Source organism: Aythya ferina, assembly GCF_964211825.1.
Source record: "Aythya ferina genome assembly, chromosome: 15".
NCBI lineage: Eukaryota > Metazoa > Chordata > Aves > Anseriformes > Anatidae > Aythya > Aythya ferina.
Window position 1 is genome coordinate 11,367,272 of NC_140314.1, and position 20,300 is coordinate 11,387,571.

The window sequence follows — 20,300 nt, forward strand, 5'->3', positions numbered from 1 at the left end:
AATCATCCGAATGGTTACGGGGGCATTACAGAAGGATTTGCAACCCCTTTAGCTAGGAGCAAGCGTAATTTACTCCGAAATGGAAGGGCTTTCATGAATGGGTCTGTTTTTGCCATTAAGGCTTTTTTTTTTGTCCTTTATGCTTCAAGAAAGCCTTTTCTTCCTCTGCACAGATGGCAGTGCTTTACCGACGAGTGCTCCCTACTGCTGAGCTCAGCTGACGAGCACCCAGCTGTCTGCGGTGCAGAAGCACATTGCTCTTCCCAGATACCACCACCGACCTCAGCATCGGTCCAGAACCTGCCTCGAATCCACGTAAGGAAGTGTAGGTGCTCCAGGTGACAGACAACCTTTTCCCAACCCTCCCAGAAGCAACAAATTACAAATAATCCAAGCTGCAGGCTCCTAGCACAGCTAGCTCGACCCAGGACACGCCGCCGTGGGTTATGCTGAGACTAAGGCTCAGAACAGCGTGACGAACGCTGGGCGTTAGGAATTAATTTCACATTTTACATGGGTCAAGGAGGATTGTGTTTTGGAGCAGCTCATCTGATTAACCGTGAAGACAACGCTCGTGCAGGATGCCTCCGAATCGCAGCAGCCGGTTAGCAGGGTCAGAGTCAGCTCCCTCCTCACACGTGAGTGCATTTGGTACTTGGCAAACGAAATTTTGTGGGGCTTTCCTGTGCCTTCCACGTCCCCAGGCTGCTCCTCTCACCCACTGCCACCAGCAGCCGAGACTTTGCCCAAGCCGGCGACGAAATGCTTTGGGAAAGCTCTTGTGGAAACGTCACACCAAGGACTGAGAAACCTCAGGAGAACTTCCAGAGGGAAAAAAATAGGTTTCTTCCTTCTTCTGTGCAAATCTGGTCACCAGGATGCCCTGCTTCCACGCACCTGGCACACGACTGACAGAACTCGTAGCGTCTGTGAGAACGCATTAACACCCTGCTGCATCTCGGGGCTCTGCTTCCAGCTCCACGGCAAACGCTGCTTCAGGTTTTTATCCAGTCCACGCTGCCTCGGGGACCCTGTTCCCATGCATCCCGCAGTCTGTAGGACACCCCTGGCCTGCCTTATGCGAGCCCAGCTTCACACAGGGCTGTGACTACAGGCCCAAAAAAAGAAAAGAAAAGATCTGGGGATTAACCCTGCACAGAACCACTACAGCCAGAAAGCCACCAGCAAACAGCAGCCACGTGCGTACGAGGAACGAATCCCACCAGCTGGGGGGAACGAGAAACAAAAGACAGAGCAAAGAGAAAACCGTGCCCTTCCTTCAGCTTAAACTCTGCCCAAAACTTCCCTTCCCCAGAGAAGGTTGGCACAAAATATGGGAGAGTATCAGGGAAAAGAACAAGAACGGGGGATGCTGCTAAGGTAGGTGAAGTAGAAGTGGTAGATGCAAGAGATACGGTGGCAGGGGAAAACCTGACAGTGTCTGGGGAAAAAAAATAAAATAAAAATACCAAACATCCAGAATGGCCAAGTCTGGCTCAGTAACTGGTCTCACGCAAGCAAAACTGGACCCAAGGCTCCTCCCAGGCACCCAGCCGAGCACACTGCTCAGCACCGAGCCCAGCGTGGGGGCAGGCCTTTATTCTCACAGCAAACAACAAACCAGGCCGGCTTCAGAGTGCTCCAACCCGGCTTCTTGTTGCTCCCACGAGGCCAGGCTCTGCTGTTTTATCGCAAGAGGCTGCTCCAGAGGGGGACAGCCGGCTCCAGGGCACGTGCACGCGCTCCGTGCTGCAGATGAGCTTGCAGGAACGAGAGCCGAGCTGGGGAACGAGCTGCAGGAACACCGGAGCGCTGCTGGCTGGTTGCTAACGCGATGGGGGCAACACCACGCATCGTTCTGCTGCTCCAGGCACAGAAGCAGAGCGAGGACTGGGAACTGCAGCCCTGTCTCCCCGTGCCACAGGACAGGCAATGAGGATGATCCGCACCCAGGACCTTGGAGGAACAGGCAGGGCATCTTCCCAGACGGATTCGGCATCTTCCCAGACGGATTCCCAGCTACCACACCACGCAGAGGTTGCAGCGAGGCCGCTGAACGACCTGCCCGTGCCTCTGGTTCCTACGGACCGAGGCGGATCCCACAGCCCCAGAGCACGACCGGCGCAGCCATAACCACGCCAAAAGTCAACAGAGCAGCGAGCGGCCGTGACTCAACGAGGTGGCAGCGCCGGGCGCAGCCTGCCAAAGCAGCTCCTTCCCTCTGGGACTGCTTGGATCACAGCCGGGATACCCACACGTTGTGCTCGGGTCCTTTTCCACCTGCCTAACAGGGCTTTATGGCTCCAGAACGCGAACCTGTGTCCCCCAAAGCAACCCCGACCACGGCCGGCGGCCAAGCAGAGCCGCAGCAGCTCGCCCAGGCGCCCGCTGAGAGCCCAGAGCAGTTTGGGTTTGGAGGGAAAGGACACGGGATGCCTGCAGAGGAGCAAGCTCATTGCTCCCTGCCCTCTGCATCCTCACCAGTGAGGTTTGAGCAGCCCGGGGAGCACCAGGAGGTCAGGAAAACCCCTCAGCACACACCGAAATGTGTCACACCCCATCTGCCAGGGACCTTCTTTCACCCTCCAGCCCGGCAGCATTCAGGACCTGTTCTTCTGCAGGGAGCACCCCCGAGCTCCAGCAGCCCTTCTCCCTTCCCGAAGTCAACAGCCCCCTTGTCGGACAAACCTGGGGAAAGCAAAGAGAAAGCCCCAGCCTGAAGCCAGCAGGCTGTCAGGACGCCCACAAGCGTGACAGAAAGCTCAGCCACAACTAACAAGCACCTGACTGCCTTTAAAGGAAATATATATATATTTTTTTACTCAACTAAAGCAATAGCTGCTTGGTTTCACAAGGGAGGTGCTTTTTGACAGCACGGGGGACAACAGAGCCCTGCTGGGTGCACGTGAACACGCAGATCGGACCTGACTGACACACAGCTAAAACGCAACACGCCGTTAAATCCTGGCCCAGGTAATTACAGCAGCACAGAAACACCAGGATGAGGATTTCAAAGAAGCAGTTTAATGTTCATCGTGTGTGGTAGCAATAATTAATCCAGCCTGCATCTAACATCCTTCCCAAGTGTCACCACACGTCAGGTGCAAGCTGTGTGTGTCAGGGACTTGCTAGCAGGGCCCAGGACACAGCAGACAGAGCCCAGCTGGCAGCTCGGGGCCTTTCCCTGCCTGCAAACCTGCCACAAGGCAAGGCACGGGGATGTCGGGGCTCTGCTTGAGAAGATCTTCCCCCTCCTCCCATCGGAAAGGGGGAACCTGGCTCCCCTCATCACACGGCCCCGATCTCACGGCCATAAAGCACCGAGCCTCTGAGCGGGGCCACACCGCACCTGCCCGAGCGGGATGGAGGGAGGGAAGGAGGGAGGGAAGGAGCTCGGGCTGGCGCTCTGCAGCTCCCTGAGCCTGCCTGGGATGCCTGCAGCACAACACCAACACGGGCACTGGGCAGCGAGCGGCCGTCCTGGGAGAGAAGAGCTGCTGAGCTTGGTGTATGGGAATAAGGAAAACATCGCACGAGGCCGGGCTGGAGGTGGGGGGAGGCACTGGGTCACCATCACATCGCTGCTGGCACCCCAGTATCACTGCTGACACCCCAATAGAGGTGCTGGCACCCCAGTGTCAGTGCTGGCACCCCAATATAGGTGCTGATACCCCAATGTCACTGCTGACACCCCAATACAGGTGCTGACACCCCAATACAGGTGCTGGCACCGCAATATACGTGCTGATACCCCAGTGTCGGTGCTGGCACCCCAATATCACTGCTGACATCCCAACCTCACTGCTGGCACCCCAATAGAGGTGCTGATACCCCAATATAGTTGCTGACACCCCAACCTCACTGCTGGCACCCCAATGTCCCTGCTGTCACCCCAGTGTCGGTGCTGACACCCCAACCTCACCGCTGTCCCCCCAGCCTGCTGCCCCCCAGCCCCGCCGAACTTCTCCCTCAGCAGCCGCCGGCTGTGAGCGGCTGCCGGGTGCCGGGCGCTGCCCGTGCCAGGAGCTGAGGCCCCGCCGCCCCTCACGGCCCCGCCGCCCTCACAGCGCCTCAGCCCCCGGGGGCAGGCACCGGAGGGGGGGGGTGCGGGGGTGGCTCTGAGGGGCCCGGGCCGCCCCCAGGCGCCGTGCCCGCGGCCGCGAGGCTCACCGGACTTGGGCGGGTAGCGGTAGGCCGAGTTGGCCTGGATGTCGATGTCCTCCACGCCCGCGATGCGCCGGCTGAGCAGGGAGCCCATGGCGGCGGCGGGGCCGGCCGGGGGCGCGGAGCGGCGGGGAGCGGCCCGCACGCGCACCCGTACCCCGACCCCTGCCCGCCGCGCCGCGGGGCACGCCGGGAAAGCGAGTCCGCTCCCCGCCGAGACTACAGCTCCCGGCACGCACCGCGCCGGCAGGGGGCGGGGCTCCGCGGGGAGCGGGGCGGGGGGGGGCGCCCTGCACGGGGTGCATCGTGCAAGGGGATGGGTCCTGTAATGGGGATGCACGGGGCTGTCCCTGCACTGGGCTGCACCCTGCAAGGAGATGGGTCCTGTAACGGGATGCATCTTGTAAGGGGATGCATCCTGCAAGGCATTGCACCCTGTAAGGGGATGCATTGGGATTCTCCCCGCATGGGATGCACCCTGCACGGGGCTGCACCCTGTAAGGGGATGCATGGGGCTGCACTCTGCACTGGAATGCACCCTGCAAGGAGATGGATCCTGTAAGGGGATGCACGGGGATGCACCCTGCACAGGAGTGCACAGGGAGCATGCATGGAAAAACACCCTGCACAGGCGCATGCACCCTGCCTGGGGATGCACAGGAGCATGTACAGGAATGCACTGTGCGTGTGGATGCACCCTTATGGGGGGTGTAACCTGCATGGGGAGCACGCACAGAGAGACACCCTGCACAGGGATGCACTCTGCACGGGGGTGCATGGGGAGTGCGTATAGGGATGCACTGCACGGCGATGTGTCCTGCATGAGGATGTGCATGGAGTATGCAAAGGGATGCGCCCTGAGCAGGAAGCGTGCACAGGGAGCGTGCACAGATACACCCTGCACAAGGGTGCACCCTGCACGGGGATGCACAGGGAGTGTGCGTGGGGATGTGCTGTTCCAGATGCCGAACCCAGCACTTGTTCTTGTTAAACTTCACGCAGCTGGTGACTGCCCAGCCCTCTAATTCATCAAGGCTTCTCTGCGAGACCTCTCCACCCTTGAGGCAGCCTACAGCTCCTCCTAACTCAGTGTCACCTGCAGCCCTACTCAGAGTGCATTCAAGTCCTGTGTGCAGTCACTTCTGAACACTGGAAGAGAACAGGCCCTCCGATGGAGCCTGGTGGAGCCCCCCCAGTGACTGGCTGCCATCCTGCCATCACCCCATTTACCACAACCCTTCGAGCCCACCCCATGGGCCAGCAGTCTGCCCATCACATCGTGTATTTATCTACCTGTGTGCCAGACATTTTGTCCAGGGGGACACCGTGAGACAGCACCAAATGCTGCCCCATCCCCACAGCAGTTCATCCCCGTGTATGCACAGCACCAGGGCTCAGCCTGGCTTTGCACAGCACTGGTGCTGCCTGTTGCGTGTCCTGGTGTCCTGAAGCCACCAGGATGGCCCCTGAGTGGTTTTAGGGACAGGAGCAGCCACGGAGGGGGTGGCCAACATGAGCAGCAGGGCCCTGGGCCACACTGTCAGCCCCAAAGAAGCTGGCCACGGCCCAGTGCTGGCTCGCACAAAGGCAGGATGTTGCACCACCGCCGGCCTCCGTCCCACTGCTGGAGGCATGGGGGAGGGAAAGCGAGCGGCTCGGGGCCGCAGCAGCTGCCGGCAGCACAGTGGGGACCTGGCTGCTCCCCCAGCCCCAGGAACATTGGGCTCATCGGGCAGCAGAGGAACATGGGCCCTGGGCTGCCCGGAGCCTCCCGGGTGCCACTTTCTCCACTCTCTCCACAGCTCTCGGGGCTGTGCTGCAGCCACAGTTGTGGCTCTGTCACCTCCAGGCTCCCTGAGCCTCTATTCCCCTCACTGTGCTGTGGGTGTAGAGGCAGGGAGAGGGGCTGGGAGGGCAGGAGACTGTCCCTGACATCCCCAAAGCGCTCCCACGAGGGCATCCTGAGCCCCCAGGGGCTGTTGTGTGTGCAGCGATGCCAAGCTGAGGGGGAGCCAGGTAAAGCTGCTCTCAGGACACTCCACCAGCACGCTCGCTGCCACCAAGGTACATCGCCATGTCCCAGACCCGGCTGTCACCCAGAACACCGCTTCTCCCCAAAAAACGGGGCTGGAACGGTGCTCTGAAGCGGGACCTCAGCTACCAGAGCGTGACCCGGGGAACACACCTCCGTCCCGGCCAGGAGTCAAGGAGGGCACTCGGCTTCCCCTGCCACGCGCCCTTCTCCAGCCAGCTCCTTCAGAAGGCTCCTGGGAAGCACCTGCCATGGCAGCAGCGAGGAGCACACCCGCAGCAAGCAGGAATTACACCGCCTGCACCCTGCCGCTCACCAGCAGCAGCCAAAGTCCGGCTGTGCAGGGCTTTTATTGCCCGGTGACGCCAACCGCTTTGAATCTGTTGCCCCCTCCCTGGTGCTGTCACTTTGTTGTCCGGGTGTTTGTAAAAACAGCACGGCTCGGGAGCCCCGGAGGCTCTCCGGGGTTATTCCTGCCCGGGAGGAGCGGCGAGCCCCTGAACTTTGCCTCTTTGAACGCTGCCCGGCTCCAAAGGGCGTGCGACCCGCCCCGACAGCGCTGCCAGGCGGGGGCCAACCCTTCCCCTTTGTGAATCAAACTTCGAGATTTCCAAGAGCGTCTGGTTGTGTCTGGTTAAAATAACCCTCCGGGAGACCTGCGTTCACACCCATGGGCTGCAGGCCTCCCCCTGGCCCTTCCCTTTTGGAGTTTTTGGGGTTTTCCTTCATGTTTTTCAGACCCAGCGGCTGCCTCGCCACAGGGGCTGCGGTGCGGGCAGGGATGCGGTGCCGGGACCACCCCTCAGCCTGCAGCCCCTGAATCCTTCCAGAACATTCCCTCACGTGCTGCCACCTCACGGGGCAGAGCCACGGGCACGTTCGGTTAGAAGCGTTTTATGAGGGGCGTTTTACTTTTATTTGGCACTTCATGAGGGGCGTTTTACTTTTATTTGGCACTTCATGAGGGGCGTTTTACTTTTATTTGGCATTTCATGAGGGGCATTTCACTTTTATTTCGTATTTCATGAGGGGCATTTTGCTTTTATTTGGCATTTCATGAGGGGCATTTTACTTTTATTTGGCATTTCATGAGGGGCATTTTACTTTTATTTGGTGTTTCATGAGGGGCATTTCACTTTTATGCGGCATTTCCTGAGGGGCATTTGATTTTTATAGCCGTTTCCTGAGGGATATTTGACTTTTATTTCACATTTTACGACAGATATTTGACTTTTATTTCACATTTCACGACAGGTATTTGACTTTTATTCGGCATTTTCTCTCGCTGCCACCACCACGGCCCCAGGCCTCAGCCCCCCCCCGGGGGCGTGCCCGCCGTGCGCGCGCGCGGCCGTTGCCGCACGTCAGCAGGAAGCGGCACGCGGCCGCCTGTAAACACCGCGCCCCCCCCCCTCCCCCCGCCATCACCCCCCGCCCGGAGCCGGGCCCGCCCCCGCCGCCCTCTCATTGGGGGCAGCGGCGTTGTTGACCATATATGGCCAGGTACTACCGCACGGCGGGCGGCGGTTGGCCAACGCGCCGCGTCACTCAAGCGCCCGCCGGCTCCTGCAAACAAAGCGGGGGCTGCCGGGAGCTGTAGTCCGCGCGGCGGCTACGCGGGGGGGCAGCGCGGCGGCGGAGGGAGGGGGTGGAACTACAAATCCCGGCAGCCCCCGGGGGCGGGCTCCGCTCCCGCCCCGCGGGGCTGGCCGGGCGCCGTGAGTCAGTGCCCAGTAAACATTGGCGTGAGGCGCGCCGGCTGCGCGATGGTGGCGGCGCCGTGAGGGCGGCGGGAGGAGGAGGAGGAGGAGGAAGGGAGGAAGGGAGGAAGAAAAAGAAGCAGCAGGAGGAGGAGGAGGAGGAAGAGGAGGGGGCGGGGGGGGCCATGGACGAGCTCAAGCACCAGGTGATGATCAACCAGTTCGTGCTGGCGGCCGGCTGCGCCGCCGACCAGGCCAAGCAGCTGCTGCAGGCGGCGCACTGGCAGTTCGAGGTGAGGCGGCCGCGCCCCGGGGCCGGGACGGGCCCCAAACATGAGGGGGGGGGTGGGGATGTGTCCCGGGGCTCCCTCGTTCTCTTTCAGGGCCTCCCCGCAGCGCTCCGGGCCCGGCACCCCCCCCCCGGTAGCCCCCGGTGGCCCCAGGCCCTGCCGTTGCCGTGCAGCCGCCGGGCCCTGGGCACTGCTCGGGGTTTGGGCGAGAGCCGCAGCCCCCGCAGCCCGTCCCGGGGCCTCCCGGCGATGTGGCGGCCGTGGGATGGAGCAGGCAGCGCGGCAGCACCTCGCCAGCCGCTCGGCGTGCACGGAGGCGGCGTGCCCAGCACCGCACCGGCTCCTTCAAACCAAGCCCAACGAGGCCCTGCACGCTCGTGGGCCCGGCAGGCGTCGTGCCCCGCCGTGCCCACCCCACGCCTCGCCCGGCACGGCCCCTGCGAGAGCGGCGGGCGCGCTGCGTGCGTGACGTGCCCAGGGCTTTGTTTACCAACACGGGGCGGCGGCGGCGGCCCTCTGGGGCCTTCTGAGCAACCCCCCCCACCCCAGCGTGGACGGGAGGAGGGCTGGTGGCAGCCCCCAGAAGTTGCTTTTTTTCCTCCGAAGGGCTCCTGGCGGAACTTTGCCACCGTTGGGCGAGTTGCACAAGTCCAAACAGCCGTCTGCTGCCGGTTCGGCGCTCACATGACTCAGAGGAAGCTGGGCTGTAAACAAACGCGCTGCGCTGAGCCATTACCGTGTTCCCACTCACTTTTGGTGCAACGGTCAGATAATTCCCTTTGCAAAATGGCCGCTGGGCATGCCTTCCTCGGGGGAGCCACGCCGGGGAGGTGCTGGCTCCCGGCTCCGGAGCGCTCGCACCTCTCGGATGCGATGTGCTGAGGCTTTTGTTATTCCAGCCTGGTGCCCGTTTGCTGGCTGGCCCGGCTCTGTGGCGAGAATAAATTGGTGGAGTGCAGGCAAGTTCAGCGCTAATTTCCGCTGCCTTCAGTCAGAGTTTCCTTGGTTTCACAGCGCTCCTTCAGGGGCACGGTGCGAGCCCTCTGGTGCCCGCAGGCTGCTGCCCCGGCTCCTTTTGCCAGTGCTTGGAGCAGCACCTGCCTGCTCCAGCCCTGCTCGCTGCTTCTGCACGGGGGTGCAGGAGGGAGAGGGAGGCCGTGGGGTGATGTGCTCCTTGGGGAGCCAGCAGGGGCCTGATCCCCCCGGTCAGACACGTTTGGCTCTGCGCTGAGCCCGACCTGCTGGTGGAGCCCCTGGGTCGGCAGCGAACCTCCAGACGGCCCCAATCCCCTGAGGGCTGCTGGGGGAGGGTGCTGCGGAGAGGTTTGGCTGCCTGGTGTCCTGCTGGCCCTGCGCTTTGTCTGGGGGGAAGGAACACGGCCCGGGACAGCGCGTGGGAGTGGGGGCGGGTGGGAAGCTGCTCTGGGGGTACGTACAGCTGCCTTTGCTGCAGGATGAGCTGCTCCAAGCCCGTACTGTGTCCGGGCCCCTGACAAGGAAGCCGTTTATTTTGCAGGAATGCTCCCCTGTCCTCAGGGCATGGGCAGCAGCTCGTGGCTAACACGTGGGTCTCCCCTTGTGCTCGCTGTGGCTTTGCTCCTGTCGCACAGGGAACCCGGGGCCTCCTCGTGCTGCACTCTGCCATCGCCTCCCTGCTCCCAGGGACCGGCAGGGACATTGAGGGGGCTGAAGGAGGCAACTTGGGGCTGGCAGCGGGGCCCTGAGGGGCCACGGGTGCCCCTGCTGGAGGGGCACCGGGAAGGGCAGCGGACATCCACCGCGGCTGGGCCCCGGCAGCGAGGTGTTGGCAGAGCCTGAGCTCGGGGCTGAGCCGTGCACCGGGCTCCTTTCTCAGGTAGAAGAGTATTAATTGGCTTTCTGACGCACTGGTTGCCCCTGGGGCTGCTTGGGAAGAATAAGAAGACGTCAGCTGTTTAAAAAAAAAAAAAAAAAAAAGCTCAATTCGTGCCTTTTTGCTGCTGCAGAGCGCGGTGTCTCCGCTCAGGGTGGTGAGGTTGTGCAAGGGGAGGAGCAGGTGCCCGGCTCTGCTCGCTGTGGCTCTGGTTGGGATTTCCACTTTCTCTTCTGCTGTCTTTATGCTCTAGCGAGCTCCTTCCCCTTCCTTTGTGGCTGAGGGGCAGGGGGCCCCTGCGGGATGAGGGGCCCCCATCACTGCCGCCGCCTCCTGGCACCCTGGGGAGCGGAGAAACGCTGCGATCAGCGCGGGGCCTTATGGCCCTGGCACCCGGTGCCCCTGGGGATGCCCCCCCCTGTGGCTGGGGGGTACACGAGGCCCGGAGCAGCGAGCGGAGGAGCTGCTTCTGCTGCTGCTCCTGGAAACAGGCAGTTTGAGGCGGGGAGAGCGCGGTGTTTGGGGCACAGGGGCCGTGGTTGTGGTGTGTCCTGTGCCCAGAGGGCAGCTTTCATCCCGGGGCTGGGTGTGGGGACAGCAGGGGCCTCCTGTGCCCCCGCCTGCTGCTGGCACGGTCCCAGACCCGAGGCCACTGGGGGCACAGGAGCACAGAGCAGCTCTAATCGCCTTATGGCGTTGGGCTGTACCCACACCTCTGCGCCTGCTTCCCGTTCGCTGTTTTCCCCCTTCCTTATCGCCTTCCCCGCTGCCTGAGATAGCGTCTGAGGGCAGAGCCGTGCGACCTCACCCGGGATGAAGGTGGCGCGGTGCTGGGGCTGATCTCCAGGCCCGCAGACCCTCCCGTTACGTCCTGCCCGAGGTGCTGGGCGCTTGCAGAGGTCGCAGCCTGCCCCGTGAGGAACACAGGAATCACCTCAGCAGCCTTGCTTGGGCAGTGACCACGCTCTGCAGCACCAATTGCTTCCCCCACCGAGGTCTGTAGCAGCCAGGTAACGCCGCCTGGTCCTGCCAGCAGCTCAGCCAGGAAACCACAGGCCCCGTGCCGGCTGAGCTGCCAACGCTCGTCCCCGAGCGTGCGGCTGTGGGCACCGGGAGGAGGAGAGCACAGCGTTCACGTGGCTGCAGTGCTCGGGCTGCAGCGGGCTTGGCACAGCCTGCCTCTGCCTCTCGGGTGTCCGAGCAGCTCGGGTAACCCCACTGCTGGCTGCCAGGGGGGAGCAAGGGCTCGGTGCTGCTGCAGCCCCGTGTCTCGCACCCGAGGCACGGGGAGGGGTGAGCGGATGGTGGGGGCTTTGTCTTAGCCCAGAGATGAGCCCAGCCCGCTGCCCGAACGTTCCTGTTGTGTATAACCTGCCGCCGAACCAAAGCACCGTTTTCTAGCCCCAATTCAACTAAAACCTGGCACAGAACATGGGGCAGCTTCATTTTTGCCGACCTGACATCAGCCCAGCCCCGTGTGCCCCCAGAGCCGCCGCCGTCTCCTCCCAGCCCTCAAACCTGCGCCTGGGCTGCCCTCCCCGCCAGCCTGCGCCCGGCACTCGCTCCGTGCAGCCCTCCTCGGCCCGTCACGTGCCATGGGCATATGACAGCCACCAGGTTATGGCTGCTCTGAACTGGAAGCAAACCAAAACGCTGCAGCGGGCTCAGTCTCTCTGCCCTGTGCAGCTCTGTGCCTGTGGTCCCGTCCCATTCAGGGCACGCGTCTCGCCAGCTGCCACGCCACTTCCCCTGCTGGGTTTGGGTTCAGGTTCCCTCCTCCCCCTGCCTGCAGCAGTTGCAGAGCATCTCTGAGTTGTGAAACCCCTGCTGGGGTCTGCTCCCAAAGTGGCCGCTTCTCCAACTTCTGCTGCTGCTGGCTCCGTGGCATGCGCAGCCCAGCCCCTCAGGGCCTGTTCTGGATGTTGTCCCAGCTCTGCCAGGAGGTGGCCAAAACGGGTAACGGATGCAAGGCGCTGGGCAGTGTGGCTCTGGCACCACACGAGTGCCCTCTGCAGCAGGGAGTGAGCTGGAGGCAGGCTGCTGCCCCCACCACGGCCACGCAAAGCCCCGCTGGTGCATACAGGAGTAAGGTGGGGCGCTGTGCTTCCCTGCTGCTGCTAACATCTTCCTTTTGTTTTCTTTCAGACTGCTCTCAGTGCTTTTTTTCAAGAAACAAACATCCCCTACAGCCACCACCATCAGATGGTAAGTGCTCTCCCACCTCTCCAGCCGCTGCTTCGCACGTGGGGTGTGCGCGCACAGGGGCGTGCGGACACGAGGCTGCTGCCCGCCTCAGCTCTCCCCGCGCTCCCCAGGCTCTGTTCCATTAACTCCCGTGCTCCAGCAGCCCGTAATCTGCCTGGGCAGATGTGTCTTAGGGATTTGCTGCCTGCCGTGGCCTCATTTGACTCTCCAGGACAATTGGGGATTTGGAGCGTGCAGAGCAAACGCCCGGCGTGGCCGCAGTGCGCCCAGGCTCCTGGGGGGCAGGGGCTGAGCCTGGTGCCTGCCAAGCCAGAGAGCTGCAGGCCCCTGGTGGCACCAGGAGGCGCAGCGGGGTCCTGCCCAGGCCTTCTGACAGGAGCTCTTACCACAGGATTAATCTTCAGAGCCCTAAATAACCGCTGCCTGCAGGAAGCACCCAGAAGGAGTTGGCAAAGCAAGGGAGCTGCAGCACAGCTCGCACCAGCGGCTGCTGCGTGGCCGTGCGTGGAGGGGAAAGGGTGCGGGGCATCATCAGGAAGGCTGCCCGGTCCCCCCCTACCAGGAGAGGACCTGGGCTGTGCAGCGAGGTCCCACAGGTCCCCAAGTGTCCTTCCCTGAGCCGGGGCTCAGCTGGAGGCACTGGGGCTCCACGCGCTGCCGCGCTGAGGGCCGATGCACCGGGACGAGCCGCCCGCCTCCCCTGACCCCCTGTCTCCTTCCCGCAGATGTGCACTCCCGCCAACACGCCGGCCACGCCGCCCAACTTCCCCGACGCCCTCACCATGTTCTCCCGCCTCAAGGCTTCCGAGAGCTTCAACAGCAGCAGCCCCGTGGCCTCCATGGCGACCTCCCCGCCGCCCCCGGCCCCGCCGCTGCCCCAGCACGGGGCCTTCAACCCCGCCTGGCCCACGGCCTCTCCCCCCGGCCAGCAGCAGAGCATGTGGACTCCGGCCCCCCCGGTGCAGCCCGCGGGCTGGCCGGCCGCCGTCTCGCAGCAGGCCACGGCAGAACAGAAGGCCAACGTGACCATGGAGGCAGAGAGATGAGGCCGCAGCGGAGAGCGAACGTGGCGGGGACCCCTGCGTATAAATATATATATATATATTTTTTTTTCCCCCCCTCCCCGAAGAGGAGAGGAACTCCGCCGCCAGGGCGTCTGGCGGCCACAGAGACACACACGAGCAAATAGCTGCCTTGCATGGGTTTGGTTTGAAGTAGTTTTTACTTGTCCTAGAGCTGAACGGAGCTCCCCAGGGACAGCGGGAGGCTGCGTGGGACGCGAGGCCGCTGCCAGCCTCTGCCTGGGCCCACGCTGTGCTCGGGCTCTCGGGGAGGGGGCGACCCCCTCCTCTCTCTCGGGACACTGGAGTTTGCATGCGAGTGACACTTAACGGAGGAGACCCCCTCACGGTCCCCGCGCCAGCCGTGCCGCCCCGCTGCACGGAACGGACCGTGCCGTGTCCCCCCTCCCTCGGCCCCACGCGTCCTGGTGGGGTGGACGCCCCGCACCGCTTGTTTTTTGGGGAGGAGGAGGAGAACAGGGGCTGCCCCCGCACCCCGCATGGGCCAGCGGGTGAGTGGGGCTGGGGGGAGCACTGGGGAGCGGCACCGTCCCCCTCGCCCTCCTGGGATGGGGTTTGCCCCGGGGCTGTTTGCATGACAATGTGTAACCCTAGAGACTGGGATCATTTTTAACCCCTCTGTTCTTTTCTCCTGGCGGCTGGAAGTCTCTCCGGACACGCCGCAGCCGCTTGCAATACACGCTCTTCTGCTTTCAACCCCGTGTCTTTGCTTCGTTCGCAGCAGCGGTGGGACGTGGGGAAGGCCGCCTGGGGCACAGGGGGGTTGCAGGGACGTGGCCCCCAGCCCAGGCTGCCCAAATCCCCCCCAGCCTGGCCTTGGGCACTGCCCAGGATGGGGCACCCGCAGCTCCTCTGGGCAGCCTGGGCCTCGCTACCCTCTGAGTGAAGAATTTCTGCCTAATAGCTAACCCAAATCTGCCCTCTTTTAGTTTAAAGCTACTGCCCCTTGTCCTGCCACTATGTGGCCCTGATAAAAAGTCTTTATCTTTCTTACAAGCCCCCTTTATTTATGAAAAGGGCCCAGTAAGGTCTCCCCAGAGCCTCCTGCAGGCTGAAAGCTCCCATCTCTCTCAGCTTTTCTCCACAGGAGAGGTTCTCCAGCTCTGATCGTTTCCTTGGCCTCTCAATCCCCTCTTAGAGATCCCTGTGAGGGTGCCGCCCCTGCTGAGCCTTCTCCCCGTGCCCCTGCATCCCTGTGCTCTCCGGTCAGTAATTCATTTCAATCTTTGTGTTGCTAAAGTAGCTCCTACAAGCGGTGGTTCCACCTGGGCTGCCTCTGCCCTTGGAGGGGAGGCAGCAGAGGACGGACAACAAGGGCTGGAGCTGGATGTTCCCTCCTGAGCCCCACCAAGAGCCCCAGCACAGGTGCGGTTGTGCCCTGCTGCCCCTGGTGCCGTGGCCAGGCTGCACGCCCCCACAGGGACTGGGGGGGTCAGGCTGTGGTCGCTGACTCCCCCAGGACGCCCCCCACGTGCCCCAGCGAACCCAAGGACCACGCAGGGCAGGCAGCAGAGCAAATCTTTATGGCCTGTGGTGTTACACAGCTGGAGGGGGAAGGAGCAGCCGGGGCAGCACGGCTCCCACCCCCCTGATCCCCCGAGGCTCCAGCCCCTTTCCTACAGCCCCCCCGGGCACCTCAGACACCCGCCGTCCTGCCACCTGCAGCGGCCTGCCACCGGCCCCCCGAGGAGACAGCTCTGGTCCGCATGGCAGCACCTGCAGGGCAGGGAGACAACCGGCCTTGCACGGGGCACGACACCCCCGGGTGGCACCCGAGGAGCGCAGGGAGCGGGGTGAGCCCAGGCGGTGGGGCTGGCAGCGAGCAGGACGCCCGGGACAGGCACTCACAGGAGTAGGGGGACACGTAGTGGCTGCCATACTTGGGGGTGCGCCGCGTTTTCTCCGCAGGGGGCTGGGGGGACTTCGTGCCTTCAGGGCGAGAAGCAGGGACGCCGTTGCAGGAAGGATTTGAGGGATCTGAGGCACCCCTGTCAGGATGTGCTGGCTCGGGACAGAGCTAACGTGGTGCCCCTGCACCGCTCCCCTACCTGGGAGGTCCCTGCCTGGGGCGATGGTCCCGTTGGCAGCCTGCGAGCTCAGCCTGCCCTTGTAGATGACCCCGTCGATGCCCAAAATATCCACTTGGCCCTAGAGGGAGGAGCAGCCGATGCCATCAGAGGTGCCTGAGGCTGGGCTTGGCTGGTTTGGGGCACACGGGGCTGGGGGCTCACCTGCTGGCAGCTGAAATCCGCGGGGGCTCCGAAGGGACAGACGGTGGCGAGGGAGCTGGAGGTGGACAGTGGCCTGGGGGGGGTCACGGGGCCCCGGCTGGCCTGGTTGCTCCCCTCGCTGTCCCTGGGAAGGGAGCACTGCCCTTAGTGCTCCTACTCAGGGCGAGGGACCCCCAACACGTGTCACCTGGCAGCCCTCACCTCCCCGGCAGCTGCTGTGCCCCGCGGTTGGTGCCCCCGGCGCTGGCAGGACGAGGCTGGAGGTGCAGGCTGGCCTTGCGCACCGTCACCAAGTGCCTGTGGACGAGGAGGGAAGGCAGAGGCAGGCAGCCGTCTCCAGTGAGGGTGCGGCGTGAGGGGGGGTCCCACAGGGGGGCTGCACGGTACTCACGGCCTCGGGGCCATGGCCAGGGGTCTGTCGCAGGAGATGCACTTCACTGGGTGGAAGTGGTGCCTGCAACGCAGGGGGCTGCTGAGTGCCCTGACAGCACGCAGCCACCCCGCAAGGTCCCCCGGGTGGCCAGAACCCCGTGGGACAACGGGGATCTGGATGGGGTGGGCAGGGCAGGAGGGGCAGGGACAGCACAGACTGGGGGCAGAAAGGACAGGGTGGAGGGAGATGGGATGGGGCAGGGTGGAATAGGATAGAAGGGGATGTGCCGGGACAGGATGGGACCCAGCAGCCCTCACCTCTTGAGGCCGGTGGGACCGCTGGTATCGAAGCAAGGCCCCTGGCAGTGGCACTGCTTGCTGAGCCTCCAAACCTGCTCCCACTGCGCCTGCAGGGGAGCCAGCACTGCACAGAACCCGTGCAGGGAGGGCAGAGGGGCCCAGTGGGACACCAGGCCCCTCTCAGGGGACACTGCTGCCCCCGAGGGACGCTGGGGACACCCTGGGTCGTGCCCAGCCCTGGCACGGGGACTCCTGGCATTGGCAGACTCAGGGCTCACCCTCCTGGTGCAGATGGTACCGGGGGAACTGCCCCCTGGTGCGTGTCCCCGTCACCACCACCCTCCCCAGGTGACAGCACTACCTTGGAATCCACCTCGCTGACGAGCTCCAGGGCTTTCCGTCTGGCCTGGCCATGCAGGGACATCCTCTGCAGCAGGTCCTGCATCATCTCGCTCAGCTGGGCCATGGCGCATTGCAGCTCGTCCTGCTTCACTTTGGGCTCCAGCACGGCCTCGTCTGCTTTCTGAGGGGCACAGTGCCAGCCAGCCCCCCGGCCCTGCCTGCCCACAGGGTTCCCCTTTTGGGGTTCCCCTAGGCACAAGGCTCATTCCCTGCTCTGGCAGTGCCTCATCTGCCTTGCCCTAGCGCCTGCCTAGTGCTCCTAGTGCCCAGATCGGACACAAACCACGGCACGAGTGGCTCCTCCTCAGCTGAGCCCGGGACCATGCTCACCTGGGTGTCCTCGGTGTCAGCCCACAGCCGCTCCGCAGCCTCTTGGAGTCTCATGCATTGCTCCTGCAGCTGCCCCACCTGGCTCAGCACCTCCCTGCCAAAATCCAGCCCCTAGGGAGGACAAAATGTGGCCCCGGGTGAGGCACATGGCAGGCACCCACACGAGGCAGTGAAGGAGGCTTGCAGATGACACCAGAGCAGTCCTGGTGAGCAGGGTGATGGGCTGCAGACCCCAGGCCACGGGGCAGCAACCCTGAGGTCTGGGAATCTTGGCACCTTCTCTCCTTTGTCCTGCAGGTGCTTTACTTCGCCTTGCACCTTCTCCAGTCGGATGGCCACATCCTCCAGGGTCCCCGAATCTGCTGAAAACAGACACCAAAGCTTTGCTCCAGGCAGCACTGGCTCCTGCAGGCCAACAGCACAGCGCTGTCCCTAACCCGGGTGGCTTTATGGCTGGGAACATGCCCCAGCCCTGCTGCCAGCCCCCAGGTATGACCCGCACCAGGGCACCCGTGGGCAGCAGCCACGTCCACAGCGTCTGTGCCGGTGTGTCTGGGAGCAAGGCAGAGGGACAAGGAGGCTGCAGCAGCTTGGGGACCCAGCCGGGATGGCTGAGTGTGGCACCAGCACGCACTGGTCCTGGCAAGGACCCAGTGGAACAACCCAGCACAGCGAGCAGACGTGGTGGGGCCATGAGTGCTCACCACGCTGCTGGAGCTGCTTCTCGTGGCAGCTGATGCAGGTCTCCACGGCCACGTGCCGCTCCGGCAGCCAGCTCAGCCTGCACTGTGCCTCCTGGGCTGGCTCCTGGGGGGCCTCAGGGCTGGGCTCCCGGCTGGAAAGCTGAAATGGAACAGCCCTGAGGTTTTCGGGAAGGAGGAGAGCTCTGTGCCGTGCCAGAGCCGAAGGGACAGCCCCCAGCAAAGAGCCTGGCAGCCGGGAGTGTGCACAAACCTCGCCAGTGGACACCCTGCAGAGTGAGCACAGCACACTGGCCTGCCAGGGGAAGGTGCCCAGCTCCCGTCGCACCTCTGCCTGTGACCAGAAGAGAAATCAGCCCTGGTGCAGGAGGAGAGCCCTGGGTTGGGGACAGTGACACCAAACCCTGCCAGAACCCCCAGTGCCATTCTGTCCCCAAGCCTGCAGGGTGGTTGCAGGGGCTGGGCGCTGAGTGCCTCTGAGCACCGGTGCCGTGGGCGCCCACTCCCAGCCCCTCTGCCGGGGCTCTCCCCGCTCACCATTTGGCCCAGGATGTTCTGCAGGAGGTTGCTGTGCTTGTCCTGCTGTGCCGCCTGCTCTCGCAGCTCCTCCAGACCAGCCTGATAAACAAGGACATCAGAGGGCTCGGTATCCACAGGGAGTGGGCATGGTGGGGGGCAGTACCAGCAGTGATAGGCAAGGATCAGCAGCGCCCAGCCCAGGCCACGGTGGGGCTCTGTGAGGTCTGTCCACAACCCCTGGGCAGATCCCACATCGCCCAGTTCCTCCTTGGGGTGGGAAGGAGCCCGAGACCCAGATCTCATCCCTGTCACAACCCCTCTGCTGAGGGCCCTCCAGTACCAGCCCAGCTCCACGCACGCACCTTCTGGAAATTGTCCTTCAGCAGCTGCAGCTCTTCCTGGAAGGCCTCGATGGTGGTTTTCAGAGAGCAGCTGGTGGTGAGCATCTCCTGGAGCTTGTCCGTGACCTGAGGAACAGGGAGGGGTTCAGCTGGTGCCACTGGGTCCCTGCAGGCTTGGGGGATGCGGTGAGCAGGGAGGCTGAGCAGCCCGGAGGTGTCTCTGGGACACAGGGCTCCATCCCACAGGGGCCACAGCCCCACAGCATCAATCACATCTGGCTGGCCCGTGGCCATACCCATGGAGCTCCCCTAAACTCGGATGAAAGAGGGTGAAGGGGAACATGTATCCTGGCTCCAGCTGCCTCGCCCTGGCAAAGTGCTGCCACCTTTTCCCTTTGCTCTTGGCTCGTGCTCAAAGCTGAGCTCATGAAATATGAGATGGGACCAGCCTGGGGCTGTCAGGTCTCACAACAGATGAAGAAATCTTGGGTTTACTGCAGGCTGGCCCCGTGCTGCCTCGGAGGTTTCCACAGTCCAGCCTGGACACCAGCCCTTCTCCAAGCAGGGAGGGCACAAAGCTCTCACAGCTCATCCTTGTGCTGCCACGTGCAACTTGAGCGATGAAGCCAGCTCTGATGCCGCATACTGTGTTTCCAACATGGGATCTGAACTTTAACAGCCAAATAAATTGAACCTGTGCCATGGCCACGTCTCCTATGGATGGGGTCCTGAGGTGCCCACGAGGCAGCACTGCTGTCATCTGCAGTTCAGCCATTCTGTGTCGCAGGGCAGAGACAGGAGACTCAGCATGCACTGGGACACCCCAGGCCCCAAGTACAACTGTGGGGACTCTTGTCAGGGCAGGATGGGACCCAGCAGACTCAAATCTCAGAGTTTATGCTGCTAGAGCCTTGGAGACAAGTGTAATGTGGCCAAAACGACCTTTGGCCAGTGCCCATGTTAAAATACTGCTCCTTAATGAGACTCCCACAGTGTAACTGGTGGCAGCTGAGCCTGAAACATGTCTCTACACTTTGCCAGGCTCTCCAGTCTTAGGGCAACAGAGATCCCCAGGAAGAAGTCCCTGCATTGGCGAGGCACCACACAGACACATCCCTGTGTAGGGCAGGACACCGTGTAGGGCAGGATGACGCCCGGCACAGGGCCATGCCAGCAGCCTGGCACCCTGCTGAAGATGGGCACACTCCCAAGGACAGCTGCTGACCTTCGTCATGCCCTCCTCGATTGCCTCCATCCTCTTCGTCAGCTGTGTTGTTTGGCATGCGTCGGTGCCTGGCCTGCCCGCGTCCTGCCTGGGGCTCGGCGGCTCCACAATGCCCGGGGACCCTCTGGGGCTGCCTGGCCGCCCCTCCGCCTGCAGAACGAGGGCACGGGGCCTGCCCCCAGCCCCAGCCCCGGGCTCCAGGAGCCCCCTCTCGTCCTCCGAGAGCTGCGTGGAGGCATCCTGCAGCCGCAGGTGCTCCAGGAGGCCTCGCAGGAGGAGGTGGAGGGCACCGGCATTGACGCTGCAGCCGTTGGGCGTGCGGAAGGCGACATCCGCCAGCTCCGCCAGCGTGACCGAGACGCTCATTGCTGCCTCCAGCTCCCGGGGCTGCCCGCCTGGGGCTGAGGTCACAGCCCCGTTACCCGGTGATACCCCAGGGTTCTGCCCCGGCCCCATCCCACCAAACGGCCGGGGTCCGCCGGGCCATGGGCTCGGGGGGGGGAGGCCCCGCTCCCTGCCCGGCTCCCCCGGCACCGTGCCCGGCTTGCCCGGCT

At 63.4% G+C, this 20,300-nt stretch overlaps 3 protein-coding genes across 11 annotated transcripts in view; 1 reads left to right on the forward strand and 2 right to left on the reverse strand.

The window, feature by feature from the left end:
* MGRN1 (mahogunin ring finger 1) overlaps nucleotides 1-4,330 on the reverse strand; it is a 51,021-nt gene extending 46,691 nt beyond the window's left edge. For 2 of the 4 annotated variants that reach the window (XM_084537147.1, XM_084537149.1), the window contains exon 1: nucleotides 4,171-4,330. In XM_084537147.1, the coding sequence (XP_084393273.1) occupies nucleotides 4,171-4,258 (88 nt within the window). In that variant the 5' untranslated portion in view covers nucleotides 4,259-4,330. The remainder of the gene's footprint in view (nucleotides 1-4,170) is intronic. The other 2 variants (XM_084537148.1, XM_084537150.1) reach the window with 1 other exon arrangement.
* A 3,664-nt stretch (nucleotides 4,331-7,994) lies between these two features.
* On the forward strand, nucleotides 7,995-14,021 carry UBALD1 (UBA like domain containing 1). Its single transcript, XM_084537199.1, has 3 exons — nucleotides 7,995-8,189; nucleotides 12,184-12,243; nucleotides 12,969-14,021. The coding sequence occupies exons 1-3, from the start codon at nucleotides 8,082-8,084 to the stop codon at nucleotides 13,287-13,289; spliced, it is 489 nt and encodes a 162-aa protein (XP_084393325.1). The 5' UTR covers nucleotides 7,995-8,081; the 3' UTR covers nucleotides 13,290-14,021.
* Nucleotides 14,022-14,551: 530 nt separating this feature from the next.
* Nucleotides 14,552-20,214, reverse strand: LOC311445252 (uncharacterized protein C16orf96 homolog). 6 transcript variants are annotated; one of them, XM_084537178.1, is made up of 14 exons: nucleotides 19,747-20,214; nucleotides 18,543-18,647; nucleotides 18,199-18,279; nucleotides 17,665-17,995; nucleotides 17,237-17,322; nucleotides 16,961-17,071; nucleotides 16,590-16,751; nucleotides 16,247-16,335; nucleotides 15,948-16,010; nucleotides 15,758-15,853; nucleotides 15,557-15,680; nucleotides 15,374-15,473; nucleotides 15,174-15,254; nucleotides 14,838-15,041 (listed from the first exon to the last, which is right to left on the reverse strand). In XM_084537178.1, the coding sequence occupies exons 1-14, from the start codon at nucleotides 20,200-20,202 to the stop codon at nucleotides 14,962-14,964; spliced, it is 1,965 nt and encodes a 654-aa protein (XP_084393304.1). In that variant the 5' UTR covers nucleotides 20,203-20,214; the 3' UTR covers nucleotides 14,838-14,961. The 6 variants fall into 6 exon arrangements, with proteins under 6 accessions (XP_084393301.1, XP_084393302.1, XP_084393300.1 ...); XM_084537175.1 differs by having other exon boundaries at nucleotides 14,552-15,473; nucleotides 17,665-17,803; nucleotides 17,915-17,995; XM_084537176.1 differs by having other exon boundaries at nucleotides 14,552-15,041; nucleotides 15,174-15,473.
* Between the last annotated feature and the right edge of the window lie 86 nt (nucleotides 20,215-20,300).